Source organism: Molothrus aeneus, chromosome 28 (assembly GCF_037042795.1).
Source record: "Molothrus aeneus isolate 106 chromosome 28, BPBGC_Maene_1.0, whole genome shotgun sequence".
Lineage (NCBI taxonomy): Eukaryota > Metazoa > Chordata > Aves > Passeriformes > Icteridae > Molothrus > Molothrus aeneus.
In genome coordinates, this window is record NC_089673.1 from 3972195 (window position 1) to 3987463 (window position 15269).

At 41.6% G+C, this 15269-nt stretch overlaps 1 protein-coding gene across 1 annotated transcript; it reads right to left on the bottom strand.

Annotated features, from left to right (window-relative positions):
• Positions 1-6801: 6801 nt before the first annotated feature.
• Positions 6802-10851, bottom strand: MEOX1 (mesenchyme homeobox 1). Its single transcript, XM_066567085.1, has 3 exons — positions 10425-10851; positions 8138-8319; positions 6802-6924 (listed from the first exon to the last, which is right to left on the bottom strand). Exons 1-3 carry the CDS (start codon positions 10849-10851, stop codon positions 6802-6804), a joined length of 732 nt encoding a protein of 243 aa, XP_066423182.1.
• Between the last annotated feature and the right edge of the window lie 4418 nt (positions 10852-15269).

Genomic DNA, 15269 nt, shown 5'->3' on the forward strand with positions numbered 1-15269 from the left:
CTCTTTTTGTTTCCAATTAAAACTACCTGCCTTTAACCCTGCTTTATACCACTGACTACTTCTCCATTGAGTAATGTAGTTTTTATTTGTGAAACCTCATACTATTAAATGCAATGAGCTCATCCTTTTTCTTGGCATCACCTCATCCTGATTCTGGCAGACACACAAAGAAATTACAGCAGAGAGAAGACTGTAAAAAAAAAAGAGAGATCATTTTTCTCTTAAAAATAGTCAAGCTGGCCCTGGCAACTCTGAAGGAAAGTGAAAATTCGAGCCCAGTTTTGTATTTGAAGTTATACACAGATGACAAATCCAACATTGTCACCCTTGCATTGTTTTCCATATGGTGAGATATATTTTTCCTACATATCCATGTGTGTAAAAGTTGTCAAAGTAACTGCAACTGGAAGAGATTTTTTTTCATTTGGAAGCCACCTGGAACAATCACTGAGTCCCAGCACCTGACTTCAGGGCTGAGCAAGAATTGGAGCACATTACTGAGAATATTATCAAGTGCACTGGAAGCTCTAGAAAGTTCCAGGCACAGCTTCCCCTCTCAGCTTGGTACTGCCTGAGAAATTCTCCCAGTGCACAAAGAAAAGGAGCTGTGGTGTGTTAATTAGTGAGATAATGTGGTATTTAATCTCTTGAAGAAGATCAATATTGAGCAGACTCCAGGTGCCTCAGTTCCCTCTTCCCTCATTTTCCAGTTTGGGAAGGAGGGTAAACCCACATTGACCATTTTGATTATTTCCTTGATACCTGGCTATTTTAAATGACAAAATGTCTCTGAGCCAAGCACTGTGAGAGTCTGGCCTTAAATAATTTCTTATGGTGCTACAGAATTCAAGGGGTAAATGGATGGGTTTCCACTGAGTTTGTTTCCCTTATGACTTTCTTGGACTTTTTAAACAGCTCTGTCAGGATTGGGAGGCTTGGTTTTTTTCAGAGATCTTGTAAAGACACAGGAAGAATTTCATTATTGCAGGAGAATTTTTTTTCCATCCTTATTTATTTAATGTTCCAATAGTTGAAAATATCTTCTGAGTGTGTGCATTGAAGACTTCCTGGCTGGGCTGTGTGAAGGACCCTGAGCATGCAGAGGATATAAACCAGATTCTCACTGGAACCCAGCAGTGTAAACAAGTCCTCAGTGCAGACAAGAACCCTTAATTCTTGTAATGTGAAACATATTCTGGTTGTGTCTGTGTTTTCTCCTGCAAATAAACCAGCGAGGGGTGTGCCTGAAAGGTTTTCCTGACACAGACAGTTTCTCACCTCATTATTTTATCCTCTTTTTAATGGATTTATTTCTATTGGGGTATTTTAAAGACGTTTATAACTCAATCCAGCTAAATACAGGTGACTTGAAGACAGCAAGTAGCCTGACACAAGTCCATGCTGCCAGGACTTTTATGCTTTCTATTTCTAGGTATAATCAGAGAATATTGGATTTTTGTATACCTGAATGAAGATTGGCTTCTTGAGCAACACTTTTCCCTAGAATGTCCTTTTCAATTAACTTCAGATAGAAATTGTGGATAATTATTATGGAGAGTTATATTTCTATTCACTGGAAAATAACTTCCAGTCCAGATTTGTAAGATACTCTTACACTAGGACTAGGGGTCTGTCCTCCTCAGCTAACAAAAGTGGATGGAACAATTAAATTAGATCTGATTGATTTTTTTTTTGGCTGAATTGGAAACTGCACAGGTTCTCTACAGTTATATCAGTTTCCTTGATCATCTCTCATGAAAGAAATAGAGAATGGAAAGTGTTGAAATGTAGGTATACAGAAATCATAGAAATATAGATGAGAAAATATGAAGTATTATATATATATTAGATGAAATATTTTCCTCTATATGGTATATAATATTCAAAATAATATTTATATTTATATATAAAATATTAAAATATAGAAATAATATAAATAATACATATAATGTATAATAGATTTGTATATCAATAGAAATATATATTAAAGGATATATTAAAATAATAATAATAAATATATATTAAAATATATTTTATATATAAATATAGAAAATCTATTTATATGAAATATAGAAATAAAGAATATAAAAGTAGATGGAAGTATAAAACTGTTAGGATGTTTGTGGTGAGTACTGAAAGGAAGAGACAATCCTTTTTTTGTGCGTCTTTACAATTATCAACTTAACTGTAGCATTGCTGGGCTAACACTCACCTGGTGATAAATTCCTGGCTGTGGGGATTACTGCCCACGTGGCATTTGGGTGACAAATTAACCTTGGGGATGAGTGTGGGCCGTAATAAACTTTCACTGAACTGAAAATGTAAGGGTGCAAGAAAGCATGTTAATTCACAGTTCTATTGCCTGCTCCAAAGTGTGACTGAGGGAGGCTTGAAAAAATGTTTTCTTCTTTAATAAGGAAAGAGAAACAGAAGTGGAAGCTCCGTGGGATGAAGTCACCCTGCTCTCTGTTCCTCACTGCCATTATCTCTGCTGCAATCTGCTCCCAGAGGAGCTCCCAGACAACGCTGGGAGCTGATCCCTGTCTAAGAGTTATTGAAGAGAATAAAATAACAATTAGGGTCCAGAGGGAGGGAACAGTGGTGTAAGGGTCTGGTGCTGGATGGAAACGCTCCGTGCATGCAGGAGCCAGAACAATGTGCCATTGTGTGTGGGGATGGGGAGCCGACACCTGGAGCCAGAGCTGAGGGGAGCTGCCCCATCATAACTCACAAATACAGCCTGAAAGGCAAGAGCCTGAGGTTATTTTATCCAGACAAAGCCTTTCTGCTCTAAGCACTGAAAGAAAGAGGATTTCCTGTCCATCTGCCCGGAGGAGCTGTGTGGATCCAGCAGGCCGAGCCCAGTAACTAATGCAGACATGTGTCACTGTGATATTTTCTGAAAAAATCCCTTTGCCAGGATTTCTTGTCCTGGCAAGATGAGAAGCCTCAGCTTCCCCATGCTTTGCTCCTCTGGAATGTGATTTGGAGAATTGTTTGTTTACCCAGCATGTGAATTGTTTTTAATTAATGGCCAATCACAGCCAGCTGTGTTGGACTCTCTGAGTCTGTCACTTTCTATTATATTTTTTTTTCTAGCTTTCTGATGTCTCCTTTCTCCTTCTTTAGTATAGTTTTAGTATATAATTTTCTTATAATTAATATAATATCATAATAGAATAGAATAGAATAGAATAGAATAGAATAAATCAGCCTTCTGAGAACTTGGAGTCAATTCTCATCTCTCACCTCATCCTGGGGACCCTCACAACACCACAACAGAAACTTCTTGGAGGGGCTCTGCATTTTCCTCAAGGGAAGGGAATTATCCAAAATATGAGATAGTGGCTGATGAAACCTCATATGAGCACTGCTAGAGGTGGGGGGAGAAAATGGGGTAATTGAAAAATGGTGTGCTCTGGAAAATGCCCTGATTTGTTGTGTGCGCTTGTTGCCATGCATAGGAAACCCTGCAGGAAGCAGGATTTGTAATAATGTAGAATATGTCCCAGTCACAGTCTCTGGCTGTGAAACGTTTGCTGAAGGGCTCTCCTGTTTCCCAGACACTGTGAACTGGAGGGTTTGGTTCCTTGTTTTTTTACTGGGAGGGTGCTGAGGCTTTTTACTGCTGAGGCCCTGGCGCAGGTTCCCAGAGAAGAAGCTGTGGATGCCCCATTCCTGGAGACATTCAAGGCAACACTGGCCTGGCTTTGGGTTATCTTTGGAGCTTAAGGAGCTCCATTGACTGGAAAAATCTCTGGATTAAAGCTGTGGAATGGCCTGGAGGAACTGAGGACTAACAACAGAGGATACAGAACCTGTAAAGCAAATCAGGGCCTCTGCTGCATTGGCATCTGGCTAGACAGATAAAGAGTCCATAAAGTCTCTGACTCTAAGGAAAGCACTTCTCTTGCTCCATTTAGAAGAGGCACAGTGATATAAAGGACCCAGCACATATTTTTGTGGTTTTACAGATATCCCTGTTCCCTGTGGGCTGTTTGCACTGGCAAAGTCTCAGTGCCCTGCTTGCCTGTGCTTGCTGGGGAATTCCTGCCAGACTCCTCTGATGCCATGGGGTGACTGTATGCTCAAATTATTTATTGACAATAAGGCACAGAAAACATTGCCAAACATCCCCAGGTAGCTTCCCTCTCTTCTGTGGGGAGAGTACAGCCTGATGTGCACTTCTGACAAAAATAATTGCAGGTCAAAGACTTTGCTCCCAGACAACAGGACTTCCCTGGGAGATTCTTGGCACCAGAGGTTCAGAGGTCAAATGCTTTGATGTCAACAGTGAAATGTTCCTTCTCAAAACACTAAAATCTTTGAGTGAGCAGATGGTTTCATGAAGAAACTGTCTAAGCACAAGAAGATCTCACAGGTGACTCATAGCTTATTTCTCAAAATTCAGAGCAAGAACAATTTAGGAGCTGTGGTTATGGGTACAAACTGAAATCCCATTGATTAGTTTTTAAGTAAATTAGGATTCATTATGCTACCATTGACAGCTTCTTTGAAAGAGGAGATTTATTAGCCTCTCCTCTGGGTGAGGAGCTGGTTTTGGTTTATGTCAGTAGCCAAGAGCCCAAAAGTTTTCATCTCAAAAGAAGCTGCTGCTCCTGCAGGTTGCAAACTTTCCAACCCCAGTGGGGAGGAGGTGATGTACAGTGATAAATGGCTGAAGAGGTTACAAGGATGGAAGTAAAGAAGAACTCCTGCTCTGTGGTGGTTTGTGTCCCAGGAGGAGAGGGTAGGAGACCTGAGCACCAGAGCTCTTCACAAAGTACAGCTTGCTTTAGTCTCTGCCAAGAGTTTAGTCAGAAATGTGATCAGAAGGCAGCAAGGTTCAAGGAGGAAAGCCAAGGACATTTTCTGTTCTTAAAGGTACAGTGAGCTGTAGCTTCTTCCCATCTGTGCATGGGCAATTTTTTTAGCTAACTAGTTTTATGTCAGCTGAATAGTGAGGTTATTGACCTGTTTCTAACATTGGGTCTGGTTCCCAAAAGAATGCTGTTCTGCCATTGTCCACCCTTCTCAGCGCTGCAGAAACTGGGATCTGACCATAACTCCCTGTCTGAACCACCTTCCATTTAAATATCTACCACAAAGTGGGAATTTGAGGGTAATTTTCCTTATCAAAAAGATCTGAAGAGACAGGGGCAGGTCTAGCCCAGAGAGAGAACATGCATACCCCTAAATATTATGACTGATTATATAGTAGGTGTTATATTCACAGAATTTACATGAGGCCCTATGTGAGACATCCCTGATGCTCTTTTCTTAGTTTGTTGGGTTTTTTTCAGGGGCAGAGGAGTGTTGGCATTTTGTTTTATGTAACTGTTGTTTTTGGATAAAGTGAATAAGAGCAAGTATGGGGAATAACAAGAGTAACTGCAGGATGGGAAACCAGACACCAACTTAATTCACTTCCTCAGTGCTGCTCAAACTGCTCAAGTTTCTTTCACTTTAAATAATTTATTTTTAAAAATAATTATTATTTTAAATCGGTTTTGCACAAATATTAACTCTAAACTGTTGATTTTTTTCATCCATCAGTCAGAGTTTGGAAATGTTGAGAAGGAATGTAATGTTTGTTTTTTCTTAGCAGATACAGTAAGCAGCTCTTTGAAAAGAATACAGCATTCCTGTTTTTTTAAAAAAAAATTATATTTATCAATTCTGAGGTCTGAGTGGAATTACCACTACCAGCTTTATAAACATATAATCCAGATATACAAATTTGTACCCAGCATATCTACAGTTCACATGCAACCACAACAGCATCAGAGTAAGGTGAAAGGCTGGAGCTGCAAATAATGGTTACCTCTGAAATATTGAAACCAAGGTTGCAGTATTCTCAGTGGTCATAGTGTGGCACACTAGTGTGAAATTCTGCTTAAAAGATGGCATTAGTAGATGAAACAAAAAGATATAAGAAATGGGAGCAGCCACTACGCTTTTCTAAATCATCACAATTTGAAACACTGCAAGTTTTGGTTGAAAGTGGGGATAATTTAAAGTGGGAATGTTCTTAAGTGTTCTTAAAACTTCTGGTGGTGCTGTGGCAGTTTATTGGAAAACTTGAAACCACAATAGTGATATTTAAGCTGTTGTGTAGAGAGTTCAGTCTCTGCTGTGCTTGCTGGGACATTTGGTAATGACTGCTTTGAAAGAATATTTGAAACTGAGATTGAACAATTTAATTTCAGGATTTACAGCAAGCTTGGAAGAAATGTCCCTCTGCAGATTGCTGCCATCAACAAGGCTCTGACCTTCCTGGACTCTCTTCTGCAACTGGTGAGCAGATTTCTGTGTAAATCTATTTTTAGTCTCACATTTTATTTTGTAATCTTATTGTCTATTCATACAGGTGTCCAACTCATTTTGCAAGAAAAATCAGTGACTGTCAAAGTATTTATTTCTCTCCAAGTAGGTCACAAGGAAAATGTGCATTGTCAAGTCCAAATGCAGACTGAATTGGTGTCACCAGGGGAAGCCTGGATGAGGACAGAGCTGCATATGCTGACTGAAAATCTGGATTTTCTGGATGTTTGAGAGTCTCTGCAACATTACTCCTGTTTTATATTCAGTGTTTGCTGTTGGTTTTTTCTCTGTAGACACACCAGTGGCAGTAAGACAATTTGAGAGACAAAAATCAAAACCACGCTGTCCTTTGGCTTTTTTTTCCCCCCTGTGCTCTTTAATTGCCTCTGTAAGCTCATTGTGTAGCTGATTTTAAGCAGTTGCACCCACATTCCAACCAATGACTTTCTCCAAACTCCCCTCCCATTGCTGCAGGGACTACTCAGAGCTGGGGGAGGCAGCAGAGTCCACATCCTCTGTGTCATGATCGTGTGGGGGCACTGCTTGCCCACCTTTAACACGTTTCCACTTCATTCTTCTGTTTTGAAACCATACTTTGACCTGGATGATAAAGAGAAAATAATTACTTGTTGCCTCAGCCTGAGCTGTATGAAGCACATGTGTGTAGAGAGATGATTTGTGGAATTCCAGAAGAAAAGGTGAACAGAGTTTGACTCACCCATCTCTCTAACACAGGCTGGAGCAATTATTTCTAAAATGCTCCACACAGATGTTCCTCTGAAACCCTCAAAGGGAGGACAAGTGCTTTGCCTAAAATCTGGCACAAATAAGGCACAGTGCCTCTCAGGTATTTTTAACACCTCGGCCATCCAATCTAATGCTTCAGGAATTTTAATTTGCCTCACATAATTACACAATTCTTCTGCTGTCCACTTAGCCTTGATAAGAAAACCTTGACTGAGATGACAATGAGAGAACAGAAATACTCCTCTCCACAAAGCTCTGTAAAATTGTCTTTCCTTATAAAAAGGAAAAAAAATTTCCACCTCAAAATTACCACCTGACCCAGGAAGAATGCACATATCAAACATTCATTCCAATAATTTCCTGTTAGTCAAAGTCTAAGGTGATATCCATATTCCATATGTAAACCTTGATATCTCAATATGCACCAATGAATGGTGGTAAACAAGAGCTCAACAGAGACCAGTTATTACCAGGTCTATCTTGAGTTGAGAGAAAAATAATTAAATTATTAACTACTTACAGAAATATGTAATGAAGGTGTCACGGACGTATTTTATGAAAAATCCTTTCATTAGGATCTTTTCTCCTGAGAAGCTGAGAAGCTTCAGCTTCTCCATGTTTTGCTGATTTGGAATGTGATTTGGAGAATTATTTACCCAGCATGTGAAATTGTTTTTACTTGGTGACCAATGACAGCCACCTGTGTCGAGGCTGTGAGCAGTCACAAGATTTTATCATCATTCCATCCCTTTCAAGCCTTCTGATGAAATCCTTTCTTGTATTCTTTAGTATACTTCTAATATACCATTTTCTTTTAGTATAATATATATCACAAGATAATAAATCAGCCTTCTGAAACATGGAGTCAAGAGTCTCATCTCCTCCCTCGTCCTGGGACCCCTGCAAACACCACCACAAGAAGGTGTTGGAAAGAATGTGGAGGCTTGGTTTTAAAATACCCCTGTGCCTTTGCAAAAGCAGACCCCTGAGTAACATAATCTGATTTTTAGCATTAAGGAGAAGATGTGGGGGAGGAAGGAGGAGCTGGGGAGGGTTTGGGAAGTACTTGTCTTTCGGTGAGATCCAGGTTCACAGCTATCTCGTATCTCCTGAGCCTTGTCAAGTAGTTGTGGTGGGCAAATTCAGCTTCCAGCTCCCTCAGCTGCTCCTTGGTGAAAGCTGTCCTTTCCTTCCTTGATCTGCTGCTGCTGCTGCTGCTTTCTGCCTTATTGCTGGAGTTCTGGGTCTCTAAGAGGCAAGCACACTGCTGTGATTTGGGGTTATGCTGATCTGGGTGCAGTTGCAGAGACCTGAACAACTCCTTGAAGTGCTCAGTGGAAGATTTAGGAAGTTTCTTTATGCCCCCCTCGAGCTCAGCATGACTGAGTGGTGCTGGCTGATTTTGAGAGGACAGAGGTGGGACAGCTTATGGTGATCACATCTCCTCTGAGCAGAGAGAGACAATAAACTACAGCAAATGCAAAGTACCTGGGAGCTCCTCACAGCCCTGTGGGAAGGACTCCCTTTGCAGTTTTGACGGTGGGAATAATTTAAAATGGATATTTGGACAGCAGGGTGTGTAGCTCGGAATCTCTCATCCGTGCTGTGTGCCACAGGGTATTGTCAAGAGACAAAATCCTTATCCATGGTTTGAGGTTCTGTGGGATTCCAGAGGTGGAAATGCGGCCCAGCTGCTTCAGTTTTGACAACAGAATGTGTGAAATGACAAATGTGTGAAAGGACAAATCATCTTGGGCAGGTTTTTCCTACTGTACTGCCAGCTGAAAAAGAAGAAAGGAGAGGAAGGGAAGTTCAAGGAAATTCAGGAAAGGAAATTCAGGACATTCAGGAAAGGAAAGGAAATTCAGGACATTCAGGAAGTTCAGGAAAGGAAAAGAAAGGAAATTCAGGAAAGGGGAAAGGAAATTCAGGAAAGGAAAGGGGAAAGGGAAATATGTGCCTCTGGCAAGGAGTGTGTCTCCTTCCAGGATCCCAAGCAGCTTCAATTCTGGGTTGAATTTAGCAGCTGCCTTTCCCCTTGCTGCAGTGGTCAGCAGAAGGTGGAAGTCCAGACCTCTCAGGGATGTCATTGCTTACAGCTCCCTGAAGGGAAGGGAGCAGGGGACAGCAGCAAGTAGGAAAAGAAAGTGTGAAGAGTGCTAGTAAGAGAGAATAAAGGAACTTTTTTCTTCTGTTTAAAACAGAGAGATGTGCTTTGGAATCAGTCTCTTTAAGGATAAGGATATCCCTGTAATGTGAGGAAGCTGAAATCTGCTGTTTACCTATGACTAGCTGACGTTTAAATGAAAGTGTTGTTCATCTTTTAAATTATTATTTTATTTAAACTTCTTTGTATTTGGGAAAATTTTGCCTAAACGTGCTTTTTCAGTATGAATGAACTTAAATTCTACAAATGTCTGCAAAACCTAGAAATCAATCAATTAATATTTTTATCCCTGCATTCTCTGCCTGTGAAATGAGGTTACTGGAAAATATTCTCCACTAGGTAGCAGAGCTGTGGGAAAAAGCACACTGCAGCTTGTAAGTGAATATTATGGTACTTTAATGCATAGAAGCATCTTAAATTTTAACAACTTCCCAAGAAAAAAACAATTTAATGCATATTTCACTGATTTGGATCTGAGATATCAGCAACTTAGAGTTTGAAATTATTGATTTCAAAAATGAAATTATGCTATGAAATTATTGATTTTTACAGTGTAGAAAGAATGTGCTTTGCTAGCTAGGATGACACCATGAAAACCATGAACATTTTCTGCCCTGTTGGACATTGTCCCGATGGGCAAACTTTTAGAACCTCCTGTTCTGATGGGCAAAAATATTTAACACTGAGTGAGCCCAAATAGAATATATATTTAAAGGAAGACTTTGCCTCTTGTACTCCTTACCACAACTGAGATGCCAGATCCCTCGTATGACATTCCCTATGACCACAGGCGGCTCAGGTGAGGGGTCTTTGCTCTCTGCCATTCTCCTTTGCTCAGACAAATGGCAGGTGTGAATGCAAAACCCTGTAACTCCACGTCCTGGTGGAGTTCTGTGTGTGCATGCCACGTGACTCCTGCTCAGCTCCAGCAAATTGTGCTGGTGAGCAAAATGCCTAACTCAGTACCCAAGATGTGCAGGAGTGAAATACAAGGACCAGAAAAAGAATAAGACAGTGAGTTAGTCCTGTTAGACTGGTTTAGACAGTCCTGTTACTGTCTAAAGTTTCCCCAGTCAATATTATGAAATATTTTGCTCAGCAGCTTTCCTTCTTAAGTCCCAGTCTCACCAGGTGCTCTCGCTCCATCTCCTGCACTCTCCCACAACCCTGATTTCACATCACCTACCTGAGCTTTCCTTTTTCCTCCTGGATGGTTTTTTCTCAGAGTCACTTGTAGGATTTGCTGGTGCCTCATCATCTTCATCCACAGCCACACTCACTAGGCTGGTGCTGCTGCCCTCTGACTCTGCAGAAGCCAAGGCCAGCCCTGGGTTGGCTCCTCTGGTGGCCTCAGGTGCTGCCAGGTGCCACTCAGGGTGCTGGAACGAGGGGTGCTGCTCCTGAGGGAAGCTGTGGGGAGCTGGCACCAGGCAGGAGGGCGAGAAATCAGAGTAAGCAGCAAAATCTGCTTTTTGCTGGAAGGAGAACGGCGCTGCTGGGTAGTGGCTGAGCCCTGGAGCTGAGCTCAGCTCGGGGTGGGAGCTCCTCACACAGCCCCAGAGCAGGGGGGGAGGCTGTGGGCTGCGCATGCAGCTGCTGCTGCTGGGATCCATCTGCTCCCAGTCCTGCCCACACCTCAGGGCTCCTGCCTGCTGGCAGCTCAGCCTCCAAAAGCGCGAGAGAAGCAGAGGGGAAACTCTTCCAGGTGTTACAGAGCAGATCTCCTCCCTAAACAGCAGTTTGCTCGTGATGCTGCTGCTGCTGCGGGTTTGCTGCTTTAGGAACTCTGGTTCTGAAGGTCTTCATTGCCAACCAGATTTAGGCAGGGATGGCCATGAGCTGCTTCCTTGTGAAGTGCTGGGCATGAGTGAAACACTTTTTAAATACTGTGCTGGGGAGACAGGGACAAGTTTGTGAAGTGAAATGTGAGTGAGGGGAGGGAGGGGTTAACACACATACCCTCAGCCCCTCCAACCAAAGCAAAGCAGGCAGCTATTAATCATCTGAAACCTTATATGCACATCTAATGGGATTTGCAGATGGAGCCTTTTAAAGAAACAATGTCTGTATTTTTTTTTTTAAGGGAAAGAGCAGCACACACACACAAGAAAAAAGTCTTTAATGTTTCCTTGTAACACTATGAAGTTATTTTTATTGCACTGTTAACAAAATTCTCTGTCTTGGGTTTAGAAAAAGCCCTAAACCAGGATTCAATAGACACCAAATTTCAAGAACTAAAGTGGAAAATAGAAGTAAGAAAGGACTTCACTAATTATATATAATTTAAGGCCCAATCCTAAGGTTAAAAAAATTATTAAACCTGGCTTGCAAGGCTTTGAGTGGTGTTTGTTTGTTTTGTTAGATTTGTAACACATGTATTTGCTGAGGGTTGGAGTTTGCTGCCAGTGGCAGTTATTCTTTCTGTATTCTACTTTCTAGGGAATTTTCAATACACCCTCCTGCAAGGAAATCTCCTGATTTTATGCCAATGAAAGGCATGTTTTTCATCTTTTGTTGAAAAGTTTTTATATTTTATAGTTTTTCCTAACAGAAAGCAGATTTTTTTTAGACCCTTTCCCTTCTCCCACCACTGCTGCTGGGTTTTGTGTTGTCTCAGGAGCACAGAGATTTAACAGACATGAGGTCTTCATTTTCCACAAGAGCTGAAGTGATACTGAAGTTATTTTGGTTTTTGTATAGTTCAGAATTGTGAAATTTCATGGAATCTGGGTGAGGTGGGCAATGTGTTTATCATGTTATATCTGTTGGTCTTTTCCAGGAAATAAAATTATTTTAGTTTAAATCTTTCTGAAGAAGAACATCAAATTCCTTTCTATCACAGGAATCTAAATTTTCATGCAAAATACTAAATATGTGATAGCTAAATAATTCTTTAGGAAGAACTCACCTAAATACTTAAATCTGTTGCTCTGTTGCATTAAATAGTAAACATTTAAAAGCATTTCATACTCACAGGCAGGAGGAAGACCCTCAGACTGGTCTTTTTTGAAAGGTCAGGTTAGAATGAATTTGTGAATGCTGCAAATGTTTCAGACATTGGCAGAATCTGAGTCAGAGTCCAGAAGGTTGTGCCAATGCAGAATATTTAAATATTCTCTGTGTGTGTGTATGTGTTCACTTACATGGGTTACTCGTGGTTTGTATGAATTCAGACTAAGTCAGTTTTTCAGTTCTGCCTCCAGTCTACAAAGAGATCTAATTAGCACTTAGATAGAGTAATTACACTTCACTTACATGGGTCATGCATGAATTCAGACTGTTTTTCCGTCCTGCCTTCAGTGTACAAAAATATCTTTCTAATTAGCACTTACGTGGGTTACTTACACCTCACTTACATTGGTTACTTACACTTCACTTACATGGGTTACTTGTGGTTTGTATGAATTCAGACTAAGTCAGTTTTTCAGTCCTGCCTTCAGTCTACAAAAAGATCTCTCTAATTAGCAAACATTCATCCTTGCAGGGATAGAAGAAAGGAGAATTATCCCTTAGTCTCAAGCCCACTGGGGTCAGGATCAGCTTTAGGTCTGACAGGATCCCCACATCATCTCCCTTCCCGTTAAACTCCTCAGGCCCTGATCTCCTCACGGAGCTCTTGCTGTTATTCCTGTAGCCCCAGATGTTAAAAATAGGTTAGAAACTGTTGTAAAACAATTGATAATTGTTAAACATGTACTGTTAGTTTGGTTGTTATATTGTAAAAGGGATTAAAAGGGTTGTTATAAGAAATTACACCTCAGTAAAGTGCACCACTCCCTGAGTGAAATGAGCCAGCCTGGACAGAACTGTAATGGGCCAGTCAAGGACCTAAAACTGGACTTGCATAAAGGATCCAAAAAGAAACCAATCCAAAGAGACAAAAAACAGGATAAAAAGGGGCATCTGACCCAGGGAAACTGAGCTGCTCCACCTGGAACATCGGGGACATCACTGCTGAAGAAGACCTGCAGCATCCTCAATGGGATCGCTCCTGCTCGGCCCGTGGGCCCCCTTTCTTTAGGCCTTTCTTTTTATTCTAATAAATGCTGAAATCACTTTTAGTACCAGGAGTCTGGTCCCAGTTTTAACACCAGATGTGGGAACAGGAGATGTCTTCTTTCTGGGAAGAAATCCTCCCTCCTGCCCAGCCTAGACCTCCTTGGGTGCAGCTTAAGGCTGTGTCCTGCTCTCCTGGTGCCTGGGAGGAGAGGCTGTTCCCTGAACTACTGAAATCCCTTCAGTACCAGGAGTCTGGGCCCATTTTTAACACCAGTGACTGTGTCCCTGGTGCCTGGAGGAGAAGTTGTTCCCTGAATTACTGAAATCCCTTCAGTACCAGGAGTCTGGGCCCGTTTTTAACACCAATGTCTGTGTCCTGCTCTCCTGTCCCTGGTGCCTGGAGGAGAGGCTGTTCCCTGAATTACTGAAATCCCTTCAGTACCAGGAGTCTGGGCCTGTTTTTAACACCAATGTCTGTGTCCTGTTCTCCTGGTGCCTGGGAGGAGAGGCTGTTCCCTGAATTACTGAAATCCCCTCAGTACCAGGAGTCTGGGCCCGTTTTTAACACCAGTGACTGTGTCCCTGGTGACTGGAGGAGAAGTTGTTCCCTGAACTACTGAAATCCCTCCAATACCAGGACTCTGCTCCCGTTTTTAACACCAGATGTGGGAACAGGAGCTGTCATGGCCTTTCCTGGCCCGGGAACCCCGGGCCCCGCGGGGCTCCCTCACCCCAGCAGCTGCCGCTGTCACTCGGCGCCTCAGCGGGTGCTGGGGCCGCTGCATCTTCCTGACACTTTTCTGCTGAAAAAACAACAACCAGCCCCTCCTGCCCAGCCCCGTTTGGTGCCTGAGGCTGCCACCTTTAACCTTCTTAAAGTCAACATTTCTGTGGTCAAGCACTGGGAAACCGATGGGGAAAGTGGCATGGTGGAGGTGGGCTCTTGTGAGGAGCGCTCCTGTAAGGAGGCAGAGATTTAGCCTTGATTTTTTTCTCAGGAAAATTAATCCACAAACCTCAGAGGTTTATGTCCAAAATGAAGGCAGAGGAGTCCTTTAACTTTATTTGAATAAAGTGTGCTGACAGGCACTGACCCCCAGGAGAACACTGCATTTGACCTGAGGCTGTGGAGGAGCTTCCAAAATGGAATGCTAGAACTGGGATTGTGGGCGTGGAGTTTGAATAGAAGTGTGTAACATCAAAGGGTGGAAAACTTAGAGTTGAAGGTTTTAGAATATACTAATAAATATAGAGCAAGATGGAGGCTTTAGGGTGGAGGCTGGTCCTTCTTCACCATCTTCTTCTCCTTCTTCTCCATGGGTTTGGGTGGTTTTGTGTAATTGGACACAAAAATTCACATTGTGGGCCATGGGTGGTTGGTTATTGGGTTAAAAGTAAAAGTAATTTAGGTGTCATTTCTTAATTGGACATTTTATCCTTAAAAGGCCTTGTAGAGAGAGAGCTGGGGCTCCATTTTTAATTTGTTGAAGTGCTGTAGAACTCAGGCTGTAGTATGTACTATGTTAGGCTGTAACATAGATAAGAAGTAATAAACACCTGAGTCAAACAAAAAATACCCTCTCACACATTTAATAAAACCCTTGCAAAAAGAAGTTAAAACTCAACAGTGTAAAGCTCAGACTTTAATAGAGGCAGAGTGCCTAGAAAGGAAAAATTATCTCCTACTAAGGAAAGTTAAAGAGCCATGTGGTTAAGGAGTGCTATTAAAAGACATCAGATATTGGACAAAATCTCATGAAGTGTTAACTTGCATTTTGATGTAATGCCATATGATATATTAGTCATGTTTAAAAGGCCTGTATTTGCAGAAAATCAGTATTAGATTTTTGATAATTTGAAGGAGGAGATTTAGAGAGGAAGTCTGCATTCCTTGTTAAAAAAATAGATTTAAAAGCAGCTATTTTGTAACAGTGGCATCACAGTTGATGATGTCTGTATCTCTCTTCTCCCTAAACTTCTAAGAACAAGTTTTCAGTCAATTTGTAGGGAATTTTGAAGCAAAAGTGATATG

What these genes read in the sequence shown, in the direction of transcription:
- MEOX1 (XM_066567085.1), bottom strand. Translation starts at nt 10,851, where the DNA reads ATGGATCCCAGCAGCAGCAGCTGCATGCGCAGCCCACAGCCTCCCCCC. An exon ending in GAGGAAAAAGGAAAGCTCAG is followed by an intron (nt 8,320 to 10,424) that starts GTAGGTGATGTG and finishes CTTGCCTCTTAG; the next exon opens with AGACCCAGAACTCCAGCAAT. An exon ending in TGGATCTCACCGAAAGACAA is followed by an intron (nt 6,925 to 8,137) that starts GTACTTCCCAAA and finishes TTTATCATCCAG; the next exon opens with GTCAAAGTATGGTTTCAAAA.